Source organism: Tamandua tetradactyla, chromosome 19 (assembly GCF_023851605.1).
Source record: "Tamandua tetradactyla isolate mTamTet1 chromosome 19, mTamTet1.pri, whole genome shotgun sequence".
Taxonomy (NCBI): domain Eukaryota; kingdom Metazoa; phylum Chordata; class Mammalia; order Pilosa; family Myrmecophagidae; genus Tamandua; species Tamandua tetradactyla.
Genome location: NC_135345.1, coordinates 40,738,977 through 40,765,328, shown reverse-complemented (window position 1 = coordinate 40,765,328; position 26,352 = coordinate 40,738,977). Strand labels below are relative to the sequence as shown.

General features: G+C 35.7%; 1 protein-coding gene and 1 long non-coding RNA gene across 12 annotated transcripts in view; one reads left to right on the top strand and one right to left on the bottom strand.

Annotated features, from left to right (window-relative positions):
* Positions 1–26,352, bottom strand: part of KLHL5 (kelch like family member 5) — a 97,275-nt gene that overhangs the window by 15,665 nt on the left and 55,258 nt on the right. For 7 of the 8 annotated variants that reach the window (XM_077136623.1, XM_077136620.1, XM_077136622.1 and 4 more), the window contains 4 exons: positions 24,323–24,509; positions 12,021–12,245; positions 6,713–6,875; positions 1,334–1,546 (listed from right to left, as the gene is read on the bottom strand). In XM_077136623.1, coding sequence (XP_076992738.1) covers positions 1,334–1,546; positions 6,713–6,875; positions 12,021–12,245; positions 24,323–24,509 — 788 coding nt within the window. The remainder of the gene's footprint in view (positions 1–1,333; positions 1,547–6,712; positions 6,876–12,020; positions 12,246–24,322; positions 24,510–26,352) is intronic. The other variant, XM_077136621.1, reaches the window with a different exon arrangement.
* Positions 1–26,352, top strand: part of LOC143663148 (uncharacterized) — an 85,810-nt gene that overhangs the window by 34,808 nt on the left and 24,650 nt on the right. For 3 of the 4 annotated variants that reach the window (XR_013165831.1, XR_013165830.1, XR_013165829.1), the window contains one exon: positions 1,326–1,796. The exons of the other annotated variant lie outside the window; for it this stretch is intronic. This is a non-coding gene — a long non-coding RNA (uncharacterized LOC143663148). Of the gene's footprint in view, positions 1–1,325; positions 1,797–26,352 lie in introns of those variants that run through there. 4 annotated transcript variants of the gene reach the window in all.

The window sequence follows — 26,352 nt, the reverse complement described above, 5'->3', positions numbered from 1 at the left end:
ACAAAGATTGACTCCACTTGGGTTTAAGACCTAAATGTAAAATGTAAAAAAATAAAGCTAGTCACAGAGAACATAGACAAATATCTCTGAGAAATAAGTATGAAGAAGGACTTCATAAACAAAAGCTCAAAAGTACAACTCTCCTCCATAAAGGCCATTCTGATTTTGTCAAAATTAAGACTATCTAATCAACAAAGAATATCAGCAACAAAATGAACAGGCAAATGATAGACTGGGAGAAGATATCTGTAATGTCTAAAGTTGACAAGTGACTCCTATTTAGAAAACAAATGTAATTCGTGTAAAACAATCCCAACAGAAAAAAAATGGGTAAAGGATATGAACAAGCAATTTACCAGTAGAAAGTCAAAAGGCCAACAGCTATAAAAAGAGATGATCAAACTCATCCATAATCAGAAAAATACAAATTTAAATCAATGTTAGACCCTTAGAATGAAAAAAACTAGAAAGGCAGATGATGTTAAATGTTAATGGATATGGAGATAAGAGACATATACACTGATGTGGATGTGCAGAATGATACACCATTTGGAAAGCAATATCTTAGTGCTGGATGGATAAACAGGTATAAATAAATAGATAGTGTATATATATTATAAAGTACTAGGAGTAGTATTTACTATGCATAATTACTTACTATGAGATAGAAGTTACAGAAAAAGTTATTTATGTTCATTTCCTCCACTTCATCAACTCCTCTTCACTCAAGACTTTCTATTCTGGAGTTGACCTCTACTGCCTCAATGAAACTTTCATGCTGTCAAATTCAAGGGCTTCTGTTCTATCCCATTTCATTTGAATTCTCAGAAGCATCTGACACAGCTAGCTGGCCCACTCCCTCCATCTTATTGTCCATGATATGAGGCTTACCCAGTTTTCCTTTATTCTCCCAGTTGCTACATCTCTTTTTTCTTATTTTGAACACTGTATCTCTAAATACTGAAGTTTTCCACACCCCTGTCCTGTTATTTCTCCCTATATATATTCTCTCACTATATTGAGTGTCATATATACTTAGGACCCTCAAATGTACATCTCAGCAGAAACCTTTGCTATGAGTTCCAGACTCATGTACCTAACCATGTAGCTGATGTAGATGATTTTGATGCTGACAATGCTGACAATTCATTTAAAAAAGGTGCTGCTCTAGCACAGTTCCATCTCTTACTAAATGTCATCATCATTTACATATGTTTTTGAACTTAAAGGACTCCCTCCTCTCCATCACTTCCCACCACCAAGTCCTTTTGATTCTATCTGGTAAATCCATTCAATATATATACACTACTAATTTTCCTTCACAGGAAATTACCTCTCCACACAATCTGAAAGTCTGGAAGTCAAGTTGGATGCAGGAGCATCGTGCCCTCCAATAGCATACAGCAATCCATTCCAGGTAGTTACTCCTACACCACCTCTCCTTTTTGACATTTGCGCACAGAGAGTCCATTTATTAGTATGAGGATCAAAACATTCTACTGATTTGAGACAAGAACTTCCATCCCGACCACCAACTGCATACAATCTGTAAAAGGAACAAATGAAATAATAAATAAGAAATAGCACTTTTATTATGTAAAGACAAAGATACACTGTTAATTTATGTACCATTAAAAAATGTGATATGCTGCCAATTAAATGACACATGCATATATCATATATCACTTGTATATACATAAAAAAGAAAAACGTGAAGGCAATGGCAACTATTTCACAGGTGCCAGCTGTTTAACAGCAACTGTAAGTCACCACTGATTGTAAGGTGAATCCCAATTTTAGACATGTTAAAATATGTCTTAGAATAGATAAAATATGATGTATAAATATACCATCACTTATTTTTAAAAGAACTAGGACTTGGCTCTGAAGGACAGAAAATAACCTTTAAAATATATTATTTAATTTAACACAATAATACTATGAGAAACCATTTGTATCCTGTTTCATAGGTGAAGTAACTGGGACAGGGAGATTAAGAGACTTATACACGGTCACCCAGAAAAGAGGAGAAACAAAACAGAGTTTTATTAATGAACACTTGCATAGTGAACAGTCAACTAGTATTATTTGCATAGTGAAATAGGGGAATAAAAGGATGGCTTGAAACAAAGGCATATAATTAATATTTATTATATACAAACACATTGATTCTTCATTAATTTAAATTACTAGAGAGAACTCTAAATTGTCTAAAATAAATTTCATATGCTAACGACCTAAATGTTGCCTTAAAGATCAATTTTAATTCATCAATCAATATACTGCACTAAACTAAAATAGTCTTTTATTGTGCTCTTAAACTATATGTAAAATACTTTAAATGTTTGAACACAATTTTATTTTTGATTAAACATAAAACCTTTTTCTACTCACTATTCATTTGGGAAGCTCTTTACAGATATTTTTCTATTAGTTTTTTTAAAAAGTAAATCCAGTCCATTGCTTGTCCGAAGGGTCATAAATTTTGAATTTCTGGGTGTCCTGGTTAAAATATAACACTTTTCTGATTCTCAAGAAATAATGTTGAACTATCCCAAATTTCTGCCCATTAAAATTATAAACATTTATACTTGGGCAAATGTATATGTTTTAAAGATAGATTTCAAAATTAAAGTATACCATGCCACTAAAACTGGTTATTACATGGCAAGATGATCAAAACCTCCCAAAGGATCACTATATCTCAAATAATTGTTTTCAAACTGGGTTCTAAGAACAGGATTGAGGGAATTCCAACAATGTTTTATTTGAAATTGAAGTTTTGAAAATGTTTTTAAATTAAAAAAAAAATCACCTGGCTCAATTAAATGCCATGCAAGACTCAGAACTCATCTCTCTTCCTATGACAATGTCTATTATAGTAAAAAGAAAAATATTACAATATGTCAAATCATGATAGTAAGATTGAAGACTTGACTGAATTTTAAAATGATAATCAAGAATACAAGTAGTTGGTAGATAAAGTTTGAGATTTAACTTGGAAAAAAACCTTTCCTACTACTGGAGCAATTTAATGGAAGAGCTTCCTGACATTATGATAAAATTGCACTAGTAGTTAAAAGTACTGTTGCCATTTTCAGCTTCTTATCTGTGAACTAGGATTTTCTTCATACTGGGCAAACAAAAACCAACAAAACAAAACATAGAAATAAGCTGGATGTTCCTCAAAACAAACTTACTCCTTCTTCTTGGTTGATAATAACAATGAGTAAATATTATAAATGAAAACTTATAATAAATTTAAAATAAATTAATAAGCTTAAACTTCACTTGCCTTAAGTATTGATGTTTTTTAAATACTTTCATCTGAGAAACCCTATTGCTAAAAATATTTGCCAGTCAGTGGCTAACAGATAGCCTGAGCAATTGGATATCTAAATAAAGCTTCTTTCTCTCAAAAAGGGTGGAAAGAAAAATTTTAACACATTGAAATTTTTCAGATACAGAGTGTAGCTCATAAAACATTGAAATAGTGCTTCTCTAGAGAAATTACTATATTTTGCATCAGGAGCATTGAAAAATAAATTATAATAATAAAAAGTGCTTAATCTAGGTTCTTTGTTTTGTAGACTAAAAACTAGAGGTAGAGAAAAATGATTTGTTTTAAATCACAAAGGAATGGCAGAGAGAAGATACATAATTTTTAAATAAACTACATACTTTTTCCTGACCAACAATATAATTTCTATTTTTCCCAAATTCTGGATATGTATTTAAAAATGGAAGCCCAACAAAATAATTTAAAAGATTACTAATTTGTTTTAAAGCAAGCTTTAAAAAAAAACTTTGGTTGATGGATAAATACATTCTCTTCTGTGGGTGACTAAAGATTAAAGTACTGGTATATCTGCGTGATACCAGGATATTCTTAATAAGGTTAAACAGTTCAGATAACGTGGCAGGCACTGAGCTAGTTATTAAGAAAGCAAAGTAAGATCAGGTTGCTCAAGACTCGGATCTACTATGGAAGAAGGACCTATAGGTAATTACAATAACAGAGTGGAACAGGCTACAACATAGTTATACACAAATTATGTAAAATGAAAATGCTGAAGATGGAATGGAAAATAAGTAAAGGGGGAATGAGGAAAGGAAGTAGGGGTTAGAAAGGTTTTCCAGAGGTGATTTTGAGCAAGTTTCAAGGATGAATGAATTTTCAAGGTAAGAAAGCAGGGGAAACAGCATTCTAAGACAGAGGGTATGGGTAGTCAAAGATCCTAGTAGTTTTCACACATAAATTATTGTGGAGTGTAATATGCATTCGGTACAGGAGAGAGAAGGTAGAGGTGGATACAGGTGAGATCAAATGTAAAGGAGGCTTGATCAAACAGACTTACTGTAAGGTTTCAAAAAGGAAAGTGACATGATCCTTAGGTATTTTAGGTAGAGCATTAGGTAAGTCATCTAAAATGAAGGATGAAGAGGAGAGAATTAAGGTTATGGGCAAGGTGATCAGTTGGGGAGATAGCCCAACAGATCAGGAAAGAGATGAGACAGTGAAAGTGAAATGGAAGGCATGATAGGATTGAAAAGATCTCTAGAAGTTAATAATGGATGTGGTCTGGGGGCAGGATACAGGAGGAGTTTTAGCATAAATCCTAGATTTCTGAGAGGGCAACAGAGCCATCAACGTCAATAGGGATATGTATGAGATATTTTTATGAGAAAGAAAGTTTGAGGGTAGGGTATGTGGAGTTGGAGTGTTGTATTTATTTTTAGAATGGGAGAAATGAATGAATTCATGATGTGAAGGGAGAGGATCCATGAGAGAAGTAAAAGAAGAAAATAGAAGAGGCAGAAGTACTGTTGATAGTGCAAGCTCCTGAAGGAGGGGATAACAGGAAAAGGAAGGGACTGGCCTTTGATGTGCCATATCTTGATACCAGAGGAAGGAGAATATGAGTGTGATAATAATTATGTTTATAGAGACAGTGGGGCTTAGAGGAAGGGAAATGTACATGACATTGAAAGGGTTCATCTGAGACAGGATCATTGCCAGAATATAAGGAGATATGGAAAGGTAATAAGGTTTGAGGACAGTATCAATTCTTAACAGATCTTGAGGGCTCAGGGGAGAGACAGCAGAGAGAGCTGCAGTTGTGACTGTAGGATTCTTCTAGAAGGGCTCAACCACTTAGACACAGGAGAGCTCAGGGGTGCAAGTCTGCAGGGTGAGGGGGATGGCAGTGAGGGACTTGAGAGTAGCCTTGGACTCCAAACTAAATGAAAAGTTGGTGAGATCAGATCAGAGAGGGGGTACAGTAGAAATTAAAGGAAGCCGAAGTAATTCTAGTCTCATAATACTGCTACTTTATGGTGGTTCTGAAATGATCTTTTCTTCCCTGATTTTATCATTACATTAAAAACATTAAAGAAACAAAAAATGAAATACAAAAAAATTCATTTGAAAGTCCATTTTTAAATACACCAAGTATGTTGGTGTTTCACTGTAGAACTTACTTACATGAATATATATTTACACAGTTATAATCACAATGTAGAAATACCATACTTTCAAAACCAAATTTCCAAATACTTAGTAGACTGGAGATCCTTAGTTTCTTAAACAAAAATTAGGCTGTCTCAGAATTATATTCAATAGTAGGTTAAAGACTGAAATATGTTTCTTTAGAGAAAAAAAAAAAAAGGTAAGAAAGTAAGGTTTTTCATGTCAAAGTCCAGGTTATCAAAGATTTGGAAATCAGGATTTAGAGAAGGCAGTTATTCGTTTGTCATTTATAAGAAATAAGGGCTAAGAAATGTACAACTGTAAAGAAAATCAGTCCAATGAACAGTTCCCAAAGAGTAAATTAAAGAGTCATTTTCTTTCCCTTTCCTTTTGTTTCAATTTCTTTCCTTTTTCTCATTCACTAGATTCTTTGGTGATTGACTCTTCTATCTACCATAAAATATGGACATTGCTATTAATATTTTCTTATTTTTGCTCTTGGTAAATAATGATAGCATCCTACAAGTAACTTTAAGGCCTTATATTTTAACCCTGAATACTTCCTCATTCTGGAAAAGACAATAAAGCATTTTCAGTGAGCAAAAAGTGTGTAACAAATAGCTTTTATTTAATAATCAGATGGGGCTTCATTCTATGAAAGAAGAAAGGACTGAGCAAAGATATGTATTTAGCTCTGAGTAATCAAGAGCTATTGGCTATAATAGCTCTTTCTAAATCTGCTTTCTCTATTTAGAACTGAAAAGAGACAGGAGAGTCCCTTTTTAAAAATTCATTCTAGGTTTTACCAGATTGTGAACATAAGAAAGAAAGAAAAGTAAAAATAAAGATAAATTCGTAGAAGACATGGAAGAATTGTTTAGGAAAACACTGAGAGGCTATAACTACTTTTAAAAGATCAGATATTTTTAAAGGTATATAAAATACCAGATTTCTATACTACAATTTATTAAAACTGAATATTTAAATATTTAAATAAAATTTCTTCACTAAAAAAGCTAACTAGAAATTTACAGTATCTACACATTAGAATGAAAGCCTAACTTAACTTTCTATTATTTATATTTAGAACTATTATGAAATTTTTTACTTTAAAATTTCTTTACATCACCTGAAATCTTTATCTTTCATAGTTTATTTATGTTTATCTTTAAACTTGAAATGACATGGCATAATTCATTTGGCTTATGGTATTTAAAATGTAATTACAAATTATTTCCTTACTTTCCACCTAGTACAGCCACACCTACTGTGCTCCTGGGTGTGGACATAGTGGCAACAAAATTCCACTGACGAGCCTGAGGATCCCATCTTTCAACTGTGTTCAAATAGCTCCAGCCATCATGCCCTCCTACTGCATACATGGGACCTTCTAATACAGCCACACCTATAAAGAGGCAAGAAAGAAACAGTGACTTAGGATTTGCTGCTAAGCTTTAAAAATCTTATTTTAAATATAATATATGATAGCATATCATATAAAATAAATAACAAAGCTTAAACATGCAAATTTAACTAGGTAAAAATTTATCATCTAGATATATGATATCTGCTCTTTTTAGTGGGAATGAAGTAGAGGAGAAATGGCGCTGTGTAGTTCTGGTCTTCAAACGTTTAGAGGCAGAATATATATATTACTATGGAATCAGTTTTACCTAGTGATAACATAATTAAACATTATTTTGTGTATAGCAAAACCTGAAACAAACATATTCTAGAGTAAAATGCAAATTTTATATAAATTTTCAAGATAATGAGATTAAAAGAAGTTGACGCTTAGGATATAAAAATCACATGCTAGCTCTCCCTGAATGTTCCAGGTACCTTTGGCTGAAAAGTATGAGAAGCCCTGAGAAGCCTCAGGGATAATATCACTTGAAGGGATGTGAGGATTAGTCTATATAATGCTCGTAATAGAGTGCCCTGCATGTGGTAAAAACATGAAGAATGCAGCTGTGTTGCCACTGCTCTCATTCCTGACCATAAAAGCAATCCTTTAAGACATCAAACAAAGGTCTGATAGTTCAATCTCTTGGGGCTGCCAACATGAAAAACAGAACATGTTGAATTACACTTGCCATATCTTTCTTTTGCAGAGGCAGTATTTTGAGGTCCAGTAGTGGAAGTAATTTTATGACATGGCATAATTCATTTGGCTTATGGTATATAAATGTAATTACAAATTATTTCCTTACTTTCCACCTAGTACAGCCCACCTACTATGCTCGTGGGGGTGGACATAGTGGCAACAAAATTCCACCGAAATTTTTTTTATACTGAAAACTATAACAAATGTACATACTGTCATTATGTAATACATTTTTCAATAATTTGGACTGAATATATTTGTAGAAACATTTTTCTTCCTTTCTGGCTACTAATTCAAATTCGTAAGATTTTACTGTAGTTTCATTTGTTACCATAATCATCACCAGGGAACTGAGTCAGAGTCATTTGTTCATTTATTTAAAAAATATTTTTTGATTTTTACTAAGTGTCAGACACTTAATAGAATAAAACAGATAACAGCTCTGCCCTCATAAATAGATAAAAATACCTGTCAGATATATAATAATAGGTGTTAATAAGAAAAAAATGGAGTAGAGTAAGAGGATAGAGAGGGTCAGAGAGATCTCTGAGTAGAAACCTGAATGAAGTTAGATAATTATACATGCAGAAAACTGGGAGAAAAGGTGATTTGTGGGAATAGCATGTGTAAAGGTCCTGCCTGGGGCATGCTTAGTGTGTCAGAGGCACAGCCTGGAGGCCAGTTTGGCTGAGCAGAGTGAGCAAGAGGAAAGTGTAGGAGATGAGGGAGAGTGTGGAACCACATCACAGAGGGTGCTCTGGGCTACTGAAAGGACTTCAAATTTTATTCCAATGAGATGGAGAGCCAATGGACAGTTTTGAGAATAGCTGTGGCATGATCGTAGTTGGGTGAGTACCAAAAAACGTTATAAAAATGTTCTCATTGGTGAAATCATGACCAGGTGAGATATAATATTTTTTATTTGTGCATGACCCACACCAACACATCCCTTTGTTACAAACCATTCCTTTGTTCCATTATATATTGTGCCCTAACATTACTGGCTATTTTATATATATGTACACACACACACACACACACACACACACACACACACACACACACACACAATCAGTCAAAGGGCTGGAAGAAAACGTAAAGGGTCCATCTAGTCCGACTCCTTAAACAATGGCTTTGAAAAAAAATTTTAGCAACAGAACCCCTTTATTTTCAAATGAAATCTTCATAGATTTCTTACATATAAAGGTGAGAAAAGGAGTGTTCCTTAAATATAAATTTAAATATAAATATAAATTTATTTACTATAAGGTAAATTAGTAAGGATAAGGCTGTTTTGAAGGCCATAGAAATCTGAAATAAGAGCTCTAAGAAGATAATTTGAGCTATATGATTGTTCTCCTTTGAACTTGCAATTTAATAAAGTCTTGTATGGGCAATCTCATTCTATGCACTACATCTGTAAGAATGTATCCTAAGTTAGAATTAAGTTTATTTTCTCCATGATGGAGGGTGGTGTTGAGGAGGCAGTTGAATCACATTATTTACCCTGGACTTTATGGTTGATCTAAATTTATAAGTCTTATTTATGCTTTTTTCCCCAATCTATGTCATATTTCCCCAATCTGTGTCAATTTAATGGCTGATTTTATGAGCTCAAGAGTAATATTTCATATTTTTCCTTGTTAAATTTCATATAGTTAATTTTAAGTTCCTTCTCTCAGTATGTTAATCCTAACCTTCTGATTTTACTTCCTTACTGAACTTGGAACCTAAAGTCACCTTTCACTGAGACCTAATTACAGTTATTAGAATCCCTTGTTTCTTTGTCCTTTTGCTGTACCCACCACCATGCTAATCTTCACCCTAGATAACTATCATTACTGACTAATGGTTTCTGTGTGTGTGCTCAGTATTAATACTGGTGCTCAGTATTAATAAGTTTAGTATAGTACAAAAGTATGCCATCTAAACTCAATTTTGCCTTCACTGCTACTCATCCATTTTTTAATTCACCTTTTATTGATAACCTATTGATAACCAATATTTCGAGCCTTTTCCAAATTGTGGTATATTGAAAATATGGTCACAAATTCATCCTATTCCTGAATTCATGCCTATTTGCTACATGACTCTTATAGCTCCTCTAATCAAGAGAAGTCGATTTCTTCACTCCTTGAATTTGGATTTGCCTGCGTGACTTACTTTGGTCACTGGGACATTAGCAAATATGATCCAAGTAGAAGTCTGGAAAGTGTTTGTGCCCAGCGGCTTGCTTTCTCTTGCTGCTTATTAAACCCTGTGATTGCCATCACGTGAAAAAGCCTGGGCTAGCCTGCTGGATGGTTAGACACATGTGGCCCAGTTGCCCGTTTTCCAGGGTGACAACCTGCCCATCACCAGACATGTGAGGAAGGCCATTCAGGGTCATCCAGCAGCCTGCTAGCAGACCACGGATTCATGAGAAAACCCAACTGATCTCAGCCAAGGCATCTGAGACCCAAGAACCACCCAGCTTTGCCACAGAGCCATGCACTAAATAAATTATTATTTTAAGCCACTAAGTTTTGGGTGGTTTGCATGCAGCAAAAGCCCTAATTTTATTTCCAAATCTTTCACTCTCATTAAACAATCCTTTCTCCTATTTCATTAAGAAATGAGAGGTAATCTGATACAAGATCTCAAAATTCTCTTCTATCCACCTCCAAATGAGCCATCAGTCTTTTGAGGATAGAGACAGTGTTCCTCATCTGTAAATACCTACAGAGGAAAGAGCATGGTGCTCAGTAGATGCTCAGTCAATGTCTGCTCAGTAAATTAGTGAATGAAAGAATGAAAAGTCTCCATCATTACGTTCTCTGTGCCACCTCAAAATCTTCTAGTATTTCTCTTAGTTATACTCAAAAATCAGGGGAAATACAGAGTGATTTGAGCAGTGAGTAGAAAAGTATTTGCAAAGTCCCCTTCAGGGAATGGTGAGAATGGAGGAAAACTCAACCTTCCCAAGTTGAATTCTTGATATTCTCACAAGCAGTGTGGACAGCCAAAGCTATAGGCTGAGCCCCCAGTGTTGGGGTTTGTTCACATGAAACTTGGCCCCACAAAGGATAGGTCAAGCCTACTTAAAATTAGGCCTAAAAGTCACCCCCAAGAGAGCCTCTTTTGTTGCTCAGATGTGGCCTCTCTCCTGCCAACACAACAAGCAAACTCACCACCTTTCCCCTGTCTACATGGGACATGACTCCCAGGAGTGAGGACCTTCCTGGCAACGTGGGACACAAATGCTAGAATGAGCTGAGACTCAGCATCAAGGGACTGAGAAAAACCCTAGAATGAGCTGAGACTAAGCATCAAGGGATTGAGAAAACCTTCTCAACCAAAAGGGGAAAGAGTGAAATGAGATAAAGTGTCAATCTGGCTGAGAGATTCCAAACAGAGTCAAGAGATTATCTGGAGGTTATTCTTACGCATTGGGTAGATATCACCTTGTTTTTCAAGATGTGATGGAGAGGCTGGAGGGAACTGCCTGAAAGTGTAGAGCTGTGTTCCAGTAGCCATGTTTCCTGATGATGATTGTATAATGATATAGCTTTCACAATGTGACTGGTGATTGTGAAAGCCTTGTGTCTGATGCTCCTTTTGTCTACCTTGTCAACAGACGAGTAGAACATATGGAATAGAAATAAATAAATAGGGGGAACAAGTGTTAAAATAAATTTAGTTTGTATGTGATGATATTAAGAATTACTGATTGTATATGTAGAATGGAATGATATCTTAATGTTTTGTTTGTTAATTTTTTTTAATTAATTAAAAAAGTTAAAAAAAATTTAGTTTGAAATGCTAGTGATCAATGGGAGGGAGGGGTAAGGGGTATGGTATGTATAATATATTTTTTTTCTGTTTTCGTTTTATTTCTTTTTCTGTTGTCTTTCTATTTCTTTTTCTGAATTGATGCAGATGTTCTGAGAGATGATCATGATGATGAATATGCAACTATGTGATGATATTGTGAATTACTGACTATATATGTAGACGGAATGATCAAAATAGGAATGTTTGCATTTCTTTGTTTTTTTGTACTTAAAAAAATTTTAAAAATCAGGGGAAATAGATGAAAAACAATAATGCAAAAGATTTTTAAACAAGCATTTCAATTAAATTAGATAATACTAATTGTCAACACAGAATACATATGAAAAAAAGTATCTTGTCAGACTATCATGCTACACTAAAATCATGCTATGCTAAAATCCTTGAATATTCATTGTTTTACCTGTATTGACTGCTGCCACATTTATGTATGAGATTATTTTCTCTGCTTCTACTTCTTAGACACTAGGGAGCATGGAAGGAATATTAGGTGATGTATTGCTGCTGACTCTGCATCTACCACACTGTTCTTTTTCTGTCTGGTTCAGAATGTAAAATGCTATGGAAATGTAATATATAATATTATGAAAAAATCTTCCTGGTCATACTTACCAAGGCCATGCCTATGTGTGGACATAGGAGGCATCACACTCCAAGTTTTTGATTTGGGGTTGTAGCACTCGACAGTGTTCAATGTTTTCAGTCCATCTCTTCCTCCAACCACATACAGTTTGTCATCTAACACTGCAACTCCGAACTGTAGCCTCCTCCCATTCATATTTGCTACAGGAGTCCACATATTTGTACGGAGATCATACTTTTCAATGCTTGTTGCACCTTAACAATAATATACTGAAGTTATATAAATAAAAATTTCATCATGATTGAACATTTTATAAAATTATACATATAAAAGCATAATTTTTTAGCATTGATAATAATACTTTTACTGTATTCCGACAAGTCCCTAACTAGGTCTAACCTTATTTCCTACTCTTCTCCTAGCTTCAACAGGCTTCAGTATTTAAAGGTCAAGAGGGCAAAGATCATATATCAAAAGAGGCTGAGGAGAGTTGGGGCAAGATGGTGGCATAGTGAGGTGTAGAATTTAGTTCATCTTCCAGATCAGCTAGTAAACAGCCAAGAACTGTATGGAACAACAGGTGGGGTGACATCAGTGACCAGACACACAGCGTATACCAGTCTGGATCAGGTGGAGTGACTAAGATCCCATAGAACTGTAAGTCCCCCAGGCTGCTGAGTCTGGCGCCCCACCCCCAGGAGCACAGGAGGCTGGTTCCTGGCGGGAAAAGGAAATAGACATTACTAGTAGCAAAGGCTTAGCTCAACCAAGCTCCAATGGAGAAACTAACAAATTCTGACTACTGAAAACAAGTCCTGAGCACAGATAAACCTGGAGTAAGCACTAAAGGAACCAGGAGTACACAGAGCCTGGGGACACATAGAGCCACTTATCAATTCAAGCTCTTGATTGGCAAACCCAGGGAGCGAGGGTCTGGCTCTGAAAAGGCTATTTTTTTTTCAAACTTCTCAATAGCTCATTAGATAGAACTGCAAGCCGCAAGCACTGTCAGGTTCCAGCAGTGTCCCAGGCAAGAGGGGAACTAAGGCATGTCTGAGAGACAAAGTAGCTAGTCAGGTGATTCCTTAAAGGGTGTATCTTCCCCATGAAAAGAGGGGCAGGGCCCAGCTCAAGTGGAGGCCCTTCTTCAGGGAATTCAGGCCGCAGGGGCTGGAATACAAAAGCAATCAAAGTCCACCTACTACCTCACCCCTGTCTCAACCACAACAATGACTGGAACAGGCTGCTGAAATTAAAGGTACTGTATCACTTTATGCCAGTGGGAAGCTGTGGTCTGAGAAGCACCACATGCTGGGCAGGATAGGAAAAGAGTGTAGATGCTTCACAGGAAAGTCTGACAACCTGATGGGTCTCATATTCAGAGAAACATGATACTGGCTATTCTCTTCTCCTATGATATGGGCCTATATGATCTGGAAAAATCTGACTGGGATAAAAAATATCTGAGGACACCAGCCTCAAAACAAAAAAAGTTCCATATAGGCAGGACAAGAACATGTGCTAGAGTTCTAGAATGAGTTGAACTGAATGACAAAGAATAGATAGAGGACAAAGCCATCCAGCAAGAAAATCCTGAGTAAAAGAGTGAAAAGAACCTGCAGCATAAACTAGTTAAGGAAATCAAATGCCTAGATGCCAGCAAAAAAATAACAAGTCATACTCAGAAAATCAAAGATATGGCCCAGTCAAAGGAACAAACCAAAAATTCAAATGAGATACAGAGTTCTTGTACCTCTAATCTGTTCTGTATCATCTAATTCAGGATGTTCGAACAGACATGTAAAATCTCATAAAAAATCAAATCAATAGGCTGAGGGAGGATATAAAGCAGATACTTGGAAAACAAAAATAAGAAATCTAAAGTTCGAAAAAAACAAATTGTGAGGACTTATGGGAAAGAAAGGCACAACAGAAGAGATGAAGAAAACAATAAAGACCTACAACAACAGATTTGAAGAGGCAGAAGAAAGGGTTGGTGAACTAGAGGACAGGACATATGAAATCTGACATGCAAAAGAAAATATAAGGGAAAGGATGGAAGAATATGAGCAGGGTCTCAGGGAACTGAATGACAATATGAAGCACACAAATATTCATGTTATGGGTGTTCCAGAAAGAGAAGAGAAGAAAAAAAAAGAGGAGCAGAAAGACTAATGGAGGAAAGAATCACTGAAAATTTCTCATCTTTTATGAAAGACATAAAATTACAGATCTAAGAAGCACAGTGTACCCCAAACAGAATACATCCAAACAGACCTACTCCAAGACATTTACTAATCAGATAGTTAAATATCAAAGACAAAGAGAGAATTTTGTAAGCAGCAAGAGAAAAGCAATCCATCAAATACAAGGGAAGCTTGATAAGACTATGTGAGCATTTCTCAGCAGAAACCATGGAGGCGAGAAGGCAGTAGTATATAATTAAGATTCTGAAAGAGAAAAGCTGGCAAAAGAATTCTATACCCAACAAAACTGTTCTTCAAAAACAAGGGGAGCTTAAAATATTTTCAGACAAACAAATATTGAGAGAATTTGTGACTAAGAGACCAGCTTTATAAGAAATACTAAAGGGAACACTACAGGCAGAGAGGAAAAGACAGGAGAAGAGTCTGGAGAAGAGTGTAGAAATGAAGACCATCAATAAAGGTAAAAACAGAAAAAAATATTAAATATGGCATATAAAATCTAAAAGACAAAATGGGAGAAGGACTGCTGTGGTAGTTAGATTCAGTCATCAACTTGGCCAGGTGAAGGAACCTAGTACCATTGCTGTGGACAGGAGCCAGTTGTATGTGAACCTCATCTGTTGCTGATGACATCTGCAGTTGGCTAGGAGGCATGCCTACTGCAATCAATGATGTTTGACTTAATTGGCTGGTGCTTAAATGAGAGAGTGCAATGTAGCACAGCCCAAGCAGCTCAGCATACCTCATCTCAGCACTTGAGCTCAGTCCAGGCCTTTGGAAATGCAGAAAGAAATCACCCTGGGAAAGTTGTTGGAACCCAGAGGCCTGGAGAGAAGGCCAGCAGAGATCGTCCTCTGCCTTCCCACGTAAGAAAGAACCTCAGTTGAAAGTAAGCTGCCTTTCTTCTGAAGAACTAACGAAATAAATCCCCTTTTATTAAAAGCCAATCTATCTCTGGTGTGTTGCATTCCAGCAGCTAGCAAACTAGAACAACTGCCTTTATAGTAATAACACTAAATGTAACGGATTATATTCCCAATGAAAAAAACATAGCTTGGAAAAAAACAGGACTCATCTATATGCTGTCTAAAGGAGACTCACTTTAGACTCAAGGACAAAAATAGGTTGAAAGGGAAAGTTTGGAAAAAGATATTTCATAGAAACTACAACCAGAAAAGAGCAGGGGTAGCTATACTAATATCAGACAAATTAGATATCAAAAGAATAATTCAACAAGAAGACATAACAATCAAAATATTGATGCACTGAGCCAGAGTGCTCCAAAATATATCAGGCAAATACAACACTGAAGGGAGAAGTAGACATCTCTACCATAATAGATGGAGATATAATTCCCCATGCTTATCAATGGATACGACATCAAGACAGAGGATCACTAAGGAAACAGATTTTGAATATCACAAATGAACTAGAATTAACAGAATAGAACATTACACCCCACAAGAGCAGGATAAACACTTTTCTCAAGTGCTCATGGATCATTCTCAAAGACAGATCATATGCTGGGTTATAAAGTGAATCTCAATAAATTTTAAAAGACTGAAATTATATAAAACATTTTATCAGATCATAATGGAATGAGGTTGAAAATCAAAAATAGGCAGCAGGCATGAAGATTCAGGCTAAACAATACACTCAGACAACCAGTGGGTCAAGGAAGAAATTACAAGAAAAATTAGTGAATATTTCAAGGCAAATGAAAACAAAAACACAATATACCAAAATTTATGGGATGTAGCAAAGGCAGTGCTGAGATTGTAATTTATTGCCTTAATGCCTATACTAAAAAGTAGAAAGAGCAAAAATCAAGGAATTAATTGTTTACTTGGAAGAACAAGAGAAAGAACAGCAAACCCCAAAGCAAACAAAAGTAAAGAAATTGCAAAGACTAGAGCAGAAATAAATGAAATTGAGAACATGAAAACAACAGAGAAAATCAACAAAACCAGAAGCTGGAGAATATCAATAAAATCAATGGACCCTTAGCTAGGCGGCAAAAAAAAAAAGAAAAGAAAAGAAAAGAAAAGAGACAGAGAGAGAAGATGCAAATAAATAAAATCAGAAATGGAAGAGGGGACAGAACTACTGACCCTGCAAAAACAAAGGAACTAATGAGAGGATACTATGAGCAACTACATGTTAATAAATTGGACAATGAAGATGAAACGGGCAACTACCTAGAAAGGCATGAACAACCAATACTGACTAGAGAAGAAATAGATGACCTCAATAAACCAATCACAAGTAAAGAGACTGAATCAGTCATCAAGAAGCTCCCAAACAGAAAAATCCAGGACTAGATGGCTTCACAGGTGAATTCTACTAAGCATTCAAGAAATATTAGTAAACAATACTGCTCTAATTCTTCAAAAAAAATTGAAAAGGAAGGAAAGCTACCTAATTAATTCCATGAAGCTAACATGACCCTGATACCAAAGCCAGACAAAGATACTACAAGAAAAGAAAATTACAGACCAATCTCTTTAATGATTATAGATGCAAAAATCCTCAAAAAAATACTTGCAAATCAAATCTAGCAGCACATATACACCATGACCAAGTGGGATTTATTCCAGGTGTGCAACGCTGATTGAACACAAGAAAATCAATTAATGTAATACACCATATCAATAAATCAAAGTGGAAAAACCATAAGATCATCTCAATTGATGCAGAAACGGCATTTGAAAAAAATTCAACATCCTTTCTTGATGAAAACATTTCAAAGGATAGGAATAGAAGGGAACTTCCTTAACATGATAAAGTGAATATATGAAAACCCCACAGCTAACATTGTCCTCAATGGGGAAAGATTGAAAGCTTTCCCTCTAAGATTAGGAACATGACAAGGAGGCCCAGTGTCACCACTGTTATTCAACATTGTGCTTTAAGTTCTAGCCAGAGCATTTAGACAAGAAATAGAAATAAAAATTGTCCACATTGGAAAGGAAGAAGTAAAACTCTCACCATTTGCCGATGACATACTATATGTTGAAAATCCCTCAAAATCTACAGCAAAGCTATTAGAACTAATAACTGAGTACAGCAAAGTAGCAGTGTTCAAGATCAACAACCAAAAATCAGTCATGTTTATATACATTAATAGTGAGCAATCTGAGGAGAAAACCATAAAAAAAATTCCACTTATAATAACAACAAAAAAGAATAAAATATTTAAGAATAAATTTAACGAAGGATACAAAAGATCTATACATAGATTTCAAGAAATTCTAAAAGAAATCATGGAAGACCTAAATAAATGGAAAGGCATACCATGTTCATGGATCGGAAGACTAAATAAATAGTTAAGATGTCAATTTTACCCAAATTGATGTAAAGATTCAATGCAATACCAATAAAAATCCCAACAACTTACTTTATAGAAATAAAAAAACCAATAACCAAAATTTATTTGGAAGAGCAGAGTGCCCTGAATAGCTAAAAATATCTTGAGAAAGAAAAATGAAGTGGGAGGTCTCACACAGCCTGATTTCAGCATATTATGAAGCTACAGTGGTCAAAACAGCTTGGTACTGGCATAAAGATAGATACACTGACCAATGGACACAAATAGAGTGTTCAAATATAGACCCTCTCATCTATGGACAATTGATCTTTGATAAGGTGGTCAAGCCAACTCACCAGGGAAAGAGTAGCCTCTTCAATAAATGGAGCTTGGAGAACTGGATATCCATATGCAAAAGAATGAAAGAGGATCCATTTCTCACACTCTATATAACAATTAACTCAAAATGAGTCAAAGACCTGAACATTAGAGCTAAGATCATAAAACCTTTAGATGAAAATATAGGGAAATATCTTATAAATTTTCTAACAGGAAGTGGTTTCCCAGATCTTATACCCAAAGCAGAGCAAGGAACAAAGATATAGATAAATGGGATCTTCTCAAATTAAGCACTTTTGTGCATCAAAGTACTTTGTCAGGAAAGTAAAAAGGCAGCTTATACAATGGGGGGAAGTATTTGGAAACCACACATCAGATAAGGTTTAATATCTAGAATATATAAAGAGATGGTTTAACTCAACAACAAAAAGACAAACAATCCAATTTAAAAACGGGCAAAAGAAATGAACAGACACTTTCCAGAAAAGGAAATACAACTAGCTAAAAGGCACATGAAAAGACGCTCAATTTCACCAGATATTAGGGAAATGCAAATCAAAACCACAATGAGATCATGGGTCCCACCCCACTCCACCCCAGGTGTCTGCATCAGAAACTCTGGAAAAGGCCCCAGCAGTCCTTGACCTCACAAGCCTTCTTGGTGATTGTGATGTAGGCTAAAATTTAAACCACTGGTTTTAGCTATTTTGGTGTCTCACTGAATTTTTTAGATCAGAATCTTAGTTTGATGAAGTTTTAAATTTAGTCTTATTTTTATATTAAATTGTTTGCCAGACTTGAGAGCTCTGTTATTGTGTCTGCCCCAGGCCATAAGCTGACAAATGAAACACTTTGTGCTTAAGCAGGTTATTAATGTGTTTCTTTTTAATGGTGTGAAGAATTTATTTAGGCTTGACTGATTTAAAGCACCATAATGAATGTATAATTAACTTATGTTAAAGTATTATTACTTTGTTTTGAAGGTAAAGTAATTTTATGATTGGTTGCCTTGTCTCCCTATAGCTCCAGCTGTTCTTGTCACATTAGTCTTCACCCCTCTCATGAGTTCAGGGCCTTTTTATCTTGAAATTTAATTCTCATGATAAACTAGCCACTATAATCCCATGGAACTAGATTTCTTCAATTTGAACCAACTATAACTTGGAGTGAAAATGTTAGGTTAAAAAAAAAAAGTCAGGTTACTCTTCAGCTATTCAAGATAATGTTCCCAGATGGCCAATTTCCAAGAATGTATTAAAGACCTTGTTCTAGTTTGCTAGCTGCTGGAATGCAACACACCAGAGATGGATTGGCTTTTAATAAAAGGGGATTTATTTCGTTAGTTCTTCAGAGGAAAGGCAGCTAACTTTCAACTGAGGTTCTTTCTTATGTGGGAAGGCAGAGGACGATCTCTGCTGGCCTTCTCTCCAGGCCTCTGGGTTCCAACAACTTTCCCCAGGGTGATTCCTTTCTGCATTTCCAAAGGTCTGGGTTGAGCTGCGAGTGCTAAGATGAGGTATGCTGAGCTGTTTGGGCTGTGCTACATTGCGCTCTCTCATTTAAGCACCAACCAATTAAGTCAAACATAATTCATTGCAGCAGGCATGCCTCCTAGCCGACTGCAGATGTAATCAGCATCAGACAAGGTTCATGTACGACTGGCTCATGTCCATAGCAACTGTACTAGGTGCCTTTATCTTGCCAAGTTGACAACTGAATCTAACTACTACAGACCTTAATTCTGACTACCATTCTTACTACCCTTTTACACATTAAACAAGTTGAGAACAACAACACAAAACTACAATGAGGTATCATCTCACACCTACTGGAATGGCCATTACCAAAAAAAACAGAAGACGAGAAGTGCTGGAGAGGATGTGGAGAAAGAGCCACAGTTATCTGCAGTTGATGGGAATGTAAAATGGTGCAACTATTCAGGAAGGCAGTTTGGTAGTTCCTCAGGAAGAATTGCCATATGATCCAGCAATACCATTACTAGGTATAATTCAGAGGAACTGAAGGGAAGGACACAAATGGATATTTGCACACCAATGTTTATAGCAGCATTATTTACGATTTCCAAGAGATGGAAACAGCCCAAATGTCCATAAGGGATGAGTGGCTAAACACGCTGTGGTATATATATATATATATATATATATATATACAATGGAATATTAGGCAGCTGTAAGAACAAAGTCATGAAGTACGTAACAACATGGATAAACCTTGAGGACATTATGTTGAATGAAATTAGCCAGAAACTAAAGGACAAATACTGTATGATCTCACTAATATGAACATTAATGAGTGAACTTTGAGAGTTAAAGTTAAGAACACAAATTATCAGGAGATAGAAAGAGGGTAGAGATTGGACATTTAGTGCTGAAGGAATACAGAATGTACAAAAGGACTGATTGTAAAAATTCAGAAATGGATAGCATAATACTATATGATGGTACCATAATAATATAAATACACTGAATGAAGCTGAATGTGAGTATGGTTGAGGGAGAAGGGCTGGGGGCAGGTATGAAACCAGAAGGAAAGATAGAGGATAAAGACTGAGACGGTCTAATTTAGAATGCCTAGAATGGACAATGATGGTGATTAAATGTATAAATATAAAACATTTTTGCACGAGGGAGAACAAATGAATGTCAACATTGCAAGGTGTTGAAAATGAACAGTATACAGGAAAAAGCACAATCAAAGCAAACTAGGGTCTATAGCCAACAGTAACACTGTAATATGCTTCCATTAAATGTAACAAAGGCATTATGCCAAAACTAATTGTCAACAAGTTGGGGATATGGGGTAGAGGTATGGATTCTTTGCTGAAGAAAAGGAAATATCTTCATATAGATTATGATGGTGAAGGCATGGTATTTACTTAGGTTAGATTGTATGATGTGTTAATAGAACTGTTTAAAAATGAATAGAGAGAAACAAGTGCTAGAGAAAATGTGGAGAAAGAGATGTACCTATTCACTGTTGGAAGGGAAGCTGACAAGTGCAGTCCCTCTGGAGGGCAGTGTGGTGGTTCCAAAGGAGGCTAGGGGTAGAGTTGTCATAAGATCCTGCAACCCCATTCCTAGGTATATACCTGGAGGAACTGAGTGTAGGGACACAAATGGACATTTGCACACTGGTGTTTATGGCAGCAGTGTTCGAGATTTGTAATGGATGTTGGTGTCTTAAGGGTATAATGACTGAGGAATGGAAGGAGGAACTGTGGTAGTTACATACAACAGACTACTGAGTGGTTACAAGAAGGAATGAAATTGTGAGGCGTGGAACTAGGTGAATGAACTTTAAGCATAGTATGTTGAGTGAAATGGCAGAAACAAAAAGAGAAACATTATCATGCATATATAATATATATATATCATGATTATATATAAACTCAGAGAACTGAATTGAGAGCATGGGTTATCAGGTTGGGGCCTATTGTAAAGGATCTGGGATTGTAAGCTCTTACAGCAGTCACATATAGTCACGAGTTGTAACTGTTATTTCTAAATTCTGAAATAATGGGCCATTTTGTATATCCTGGTCGTTCCCTGAAACTTTGGGTATTTACGTGACACTTGAGACTCTGAGTTAGAGCACTGAAGCTACGAAAGTCAGCATTATCCCATACAACAACTGTTAAAAAAGTTGAAAAAGTGATCAGACTTTGACAAGAGATATGAATGAAGCTGATCTGGATAGGACTCAGGTAAATTAGAATACAGGGTAAAGAATGATATGGTCCATATTTGAAAACTTCAACTTCTGTGTGAGATAAAAAAAAAAAGAGAGAGAGAGAGATGCTTATTTGGTGCAAAATTTATACTTTGAGTAGTGCATTATCTAATTTAATTGTATGATCATTTCATTTGAACACCATAATTACATGGAATCTTGAATAGGGAGTGAGATCTTGTTGGTTTGTACAGGTTATTGTGATGCCCTGTTATATCCCAGAGTCATTTGGGCAGAGAACAAAAAGCATTTGCAAAATCCACTTGGGGGACTAGGGAGAAAGGAGGAATTATTAAACTTCACCATCTGGGGAATTCCTGATATTCTTGCAAGCAGTGGGGACAACAAATTCAATAGGCTGAGCCTCAATATTGAGGATTGCCCCCCAAAGACTGAAACTTATTTCTGCAAAGGAGAAGCTAAGCCTACTTATAATTATGCCCAAGAGTCACTCCCAGAGAACCTCTTTTGTTGCTCAGATGTGGGCTCTCTCTCTAAGTCAACTTGGCAGGTGAACTCACTGCCCTCCACTCTACGTGGGACATGATTCCCAGGGGTATAAACTCCCTGGCATTGTGGTGCAGAATCCTGGAATAAGCCAGGACCTGGCATCATGGGATTGAGAAAAGCCTATTTGACCAAAAGGGGGAAGAAAGAAATGAGACAAAATAAAGTTTCAGTGGCTGAGAGATTTCAGAGTCAAGAGATTATCCTAGAGGTTATTCTTATGCATTACACAGATATACCTTTCTAGTTTGTGGTATATTGGAGTGGCTAGAGGGAAGTATGTGAAACTTTTGAACTGTATTCCAGTAGCCTTGATTCTTAAAGATGACTGAGTAACTATATAGCTTTTACAATGTGACTGTGTGACTGTGAAAACCTTGTGGCTTTAGTCATACAAGTATTCAAGAGATGACTAAGTACAGACTATATTCATTTAACAAATACTTATGGATCCCATCTTGTACCAGGCACTGTTCTATGCTCTTGGAATATATCCAGGAACAAAACAAAGTTCTTGCTTTCCTGGAGCTTTCTTGAGAGAAGAGGTTGACAGACCACAAACAAATGTATCAGGTGTTTTGAAGAAACATAAAGCAGAGGAAGGGGACAGAAAGTGGTGGGAAAGAGCTTGCTAATGAATGGTCATGGAAACCCTCTTTGGTAAACTGACATTTAAGAGGAGATCTTAATGAATAATTTCTGCTAGGCATTTCAGTATCAGGAGGGAGAGCAGTCCAGTGAGCAAGAACAGCTAGTGCAATAACGTCCCTAATGCGGAATAATGTATGGCATGCTAGATGAACAACAAAGAGATTAATGGGGCTGAAGGAGGAAGGGTAGAAGTAGGACCTGAGGTCAGAGAAGTAGCCTGAAGTCAGAGAGTTATTGTCAGGGGATGGTAGACTACTGGTACTAGGAATTCAGCAGAAGGGGAGATCAATGTATCCTAACTGATAATATATAAAAAGTTCCTAGCACAATACCCAGCACAGAGTATGCACTATATGTGGTGTCAATTGTTATCATTTTAATATTAATAATGACTGTTGCAAGAATGGTACAAAGAACTCCCAAATATCTTTGACCCAGCTTCCCCAGATGTTTACCTTTTACTATATTTTGTTATATTTGCTATGTATTTAGTTAGGTATGTATGTATACATATTTTTCCTGAACTGTTTAAGAGTAAATTGCAGACATAATATCCCTATAACTCTAAATATTTCTGTACATATTCCTCATAACAAGAACTTCTCTTATAAAACCACAATGCAATGATCAAAATCTGGTAATTAACATTGATACAATGTTATCTAATCTACTGACCTTATTTGGATTTTGTCAAATGTCCCATTTATGTCCTTATAGCAAAAGAAAATCTAAGATCATGCATAACAGTTGTGGTATCTCTTTACACTCATTTAACCTGAAATAATTTTTTGATATTTCATGGCATGACTTTTTGATGGTAACATTCAGACAAGTTATTTTGTAGAATGTCCCTCAGCTTGGATTTGTTTTTTACCTCATGGTTAAATTCAGGCTATATATTTTGGGCAAGAATATACCACAGATGCGCTGCTGAGTTTTCAGTGAGGCCTATCAGTCACATGTTCTGGTTAGTCTCATTATTGGCAATGCTAACTTTGACCATTTGGTTAAGGTGCTATGGGGCAGGTTTCTCCTCTGTAAAGAGACTACTTTACTCTTTGTGACTAATAGGCATGTTGTACAGAGATACTTTGAGAATAAATATCCTGTTTTCCTCAAACTTTCACCCACTAGTCTTAGCAACCATTGATGATTCTTGCCTGAATCAATATGATGATGATGGTTGACAAATTGTGATTTTTCTAACCCCATTTTTCCTTCTACATTTATTAGTTGGCATTTTAGTGTAAGGAAGAGCTTTTCCTTCATTTGTATCAGTGTGGACTCATGGAAACTTACTGAGTCAATGGGTTATAATCTTTTACTATCATTATTTTGATGATCAGATTGTCCCCAGATTTTGATAGCAGTAGCCCAGACATGCTGCCTCCCATCCATCTCCTTCTGAACTGTCTCCATCATTCTTTGAGCACTGCATCATTTTTAGGCTTATTTTGAACTTTCCTTGCCCCAATCCTAGAACCAGCCATTTCTTCAAAGAGCTTTTTGGCTATACACATTACTTGTTAATATTCTTTTCTGTTCCCTCATATGAAAGCTCATTTAATACCTTTTGTGGAATCCATTCCTCCAACTGCAAATAATGTACCAACAGTTGATTTCCTAGGTTTTGTTCGAGGACTTTGTAACATAGGCCGTCTTTCTGGTAGTAAGTGGTACTTCATTGCTTCCATAATGAGTTTCTGACATTCTATATCATCCCGAAAAAGTGCATTATTTTCCATGTCTGCCAGGAACTAGAAAAGAATAGTGAATACATATACTGAATGGGTAAGGAAAGAGATTAAAAGAATAAACTATATACTTCACAGATAATATATACTTTTAAAATATTCAAGTATAAACACCTATTTTTAACTAAAATATTCAACATCTATAAGATTAATACTTTAAATTCCATTGAAAAACAAAAAATTGAGGAGAATGATATTCTAAAATCATAATAGTGTAAATCTCTGGGAATACTAGAGTTATAATAATCATTTTCACTATCTTCCTCTACTTTTCATATTCTCTAAAATAAAGCATCCTACTTCTTTAATTAGAAAAAAATTTAATAAGGGAAAATAGTAATAAGTGGCAGTTGACTAATTAGACTGTATTTACCTGACCTCTCTAAATAGTGCTCAAACAACAATAAAAACAAACCTACCAAATTCTTAAAGGGCAAAAAGAACTCTAAATGGTGACTACTCTTAAAAAAAAAAATTTGTGTACTTCACTGCATCCTTTAAATATTTATTTACTTATTTTGCTTTTATATACATGCATAAATATGGTCCCACTCTGCCATTTAAAACATAAAAGTTCTTCTTTTTGTGTTTGGTTCTCCACCACTCCCCTGCTCCCCACTTTGTAAACAACTGCTGTACATCCTTTCATATTTTCTCCACACATATAATCCTATACTGACATAATTTTCACATACACACACACATATTTACACACATATGTAATAGTTATTTTTTTCTTGCAGGAATTATTTGTTTTATTAAATACTTTGCTGCATCTTGCCATATTTTCTCAACAATACCTCATAGAAATTCTTCCAAGTCTTCTAGGAAATGTGTAGTTCTGATTTATTCTATTTAGTAACTGAAGAGTATTCCATAGTGTAGACATACTTTTTTTCCAGTCATTTCCTTATTATACCTACTTGTTTTGTTTCCAGTATATACATATTGTTTTAGTTTCCTGGCTGCTAAACAAATACAATGGGCTGGCTTCACAACAGGAATGTATTGGCCCATGGTTTCAGAGGCTAGCAGGTTTGCATCCTCCTGGGGTTGGCATCTTCTGGCTGGCTGGCAATATTTGAGGTTCCTTGGCTTTTCTGTCACATGGCGAAGCACATGGAGGCATCTTCTCCTTTCTCTTCCAGGTTCTGTTGACTTTCAGCTTCTGGCTGCTCCTCAAGGCTTCTCTTTCCATGACCAATTTCCTTTGCTTTAAGGATCTCAGCCATATTGGATTAAGACTCACCACCCTCATTCAGTTTGGGCACAATTTAACTAAAAACATCTTCAAAGATGTTTCAAAGAGCCTAATTACAAATGGGTTCACCCCCACAGGGCCAGAAGATGGGACCTGAACATGCTTTTTGTGGGGGACATTATTCAATCCCCAACACATACAAACATTTATACATACACACACACACACACACACACACACACACACATATTTTTTTTCTTTTTTGCTACTACAAATAAGTCTTCCACATATGTCTCTATGTACTGATTTACCTCTATGATATAGAATTTCAGGAACTGAACTGACACCTGGAGGGTCAAAGAGTATAAACACTTTTTATTAAAAATACATGTTGCCACATAGCTTTCCAAAGATGCTGTAACAACTGATGTTCCTACCAGTCATGTATGAAAGCACAACATTCTTGCCAGGGTTAAATGTTAGAGTTTTTTATATTTTGGCACATGATATCACATTGTTTCTTTAATGTGAATTTTCCTGATGAGTGAATATAAGCATTTTTTTTCCATATTTTTAACCATCTGTAATTGTTCTGTCTTTCCCCTTTTTGCCCTATTAAGTTGTTTATGCTTTGAATGACAATTT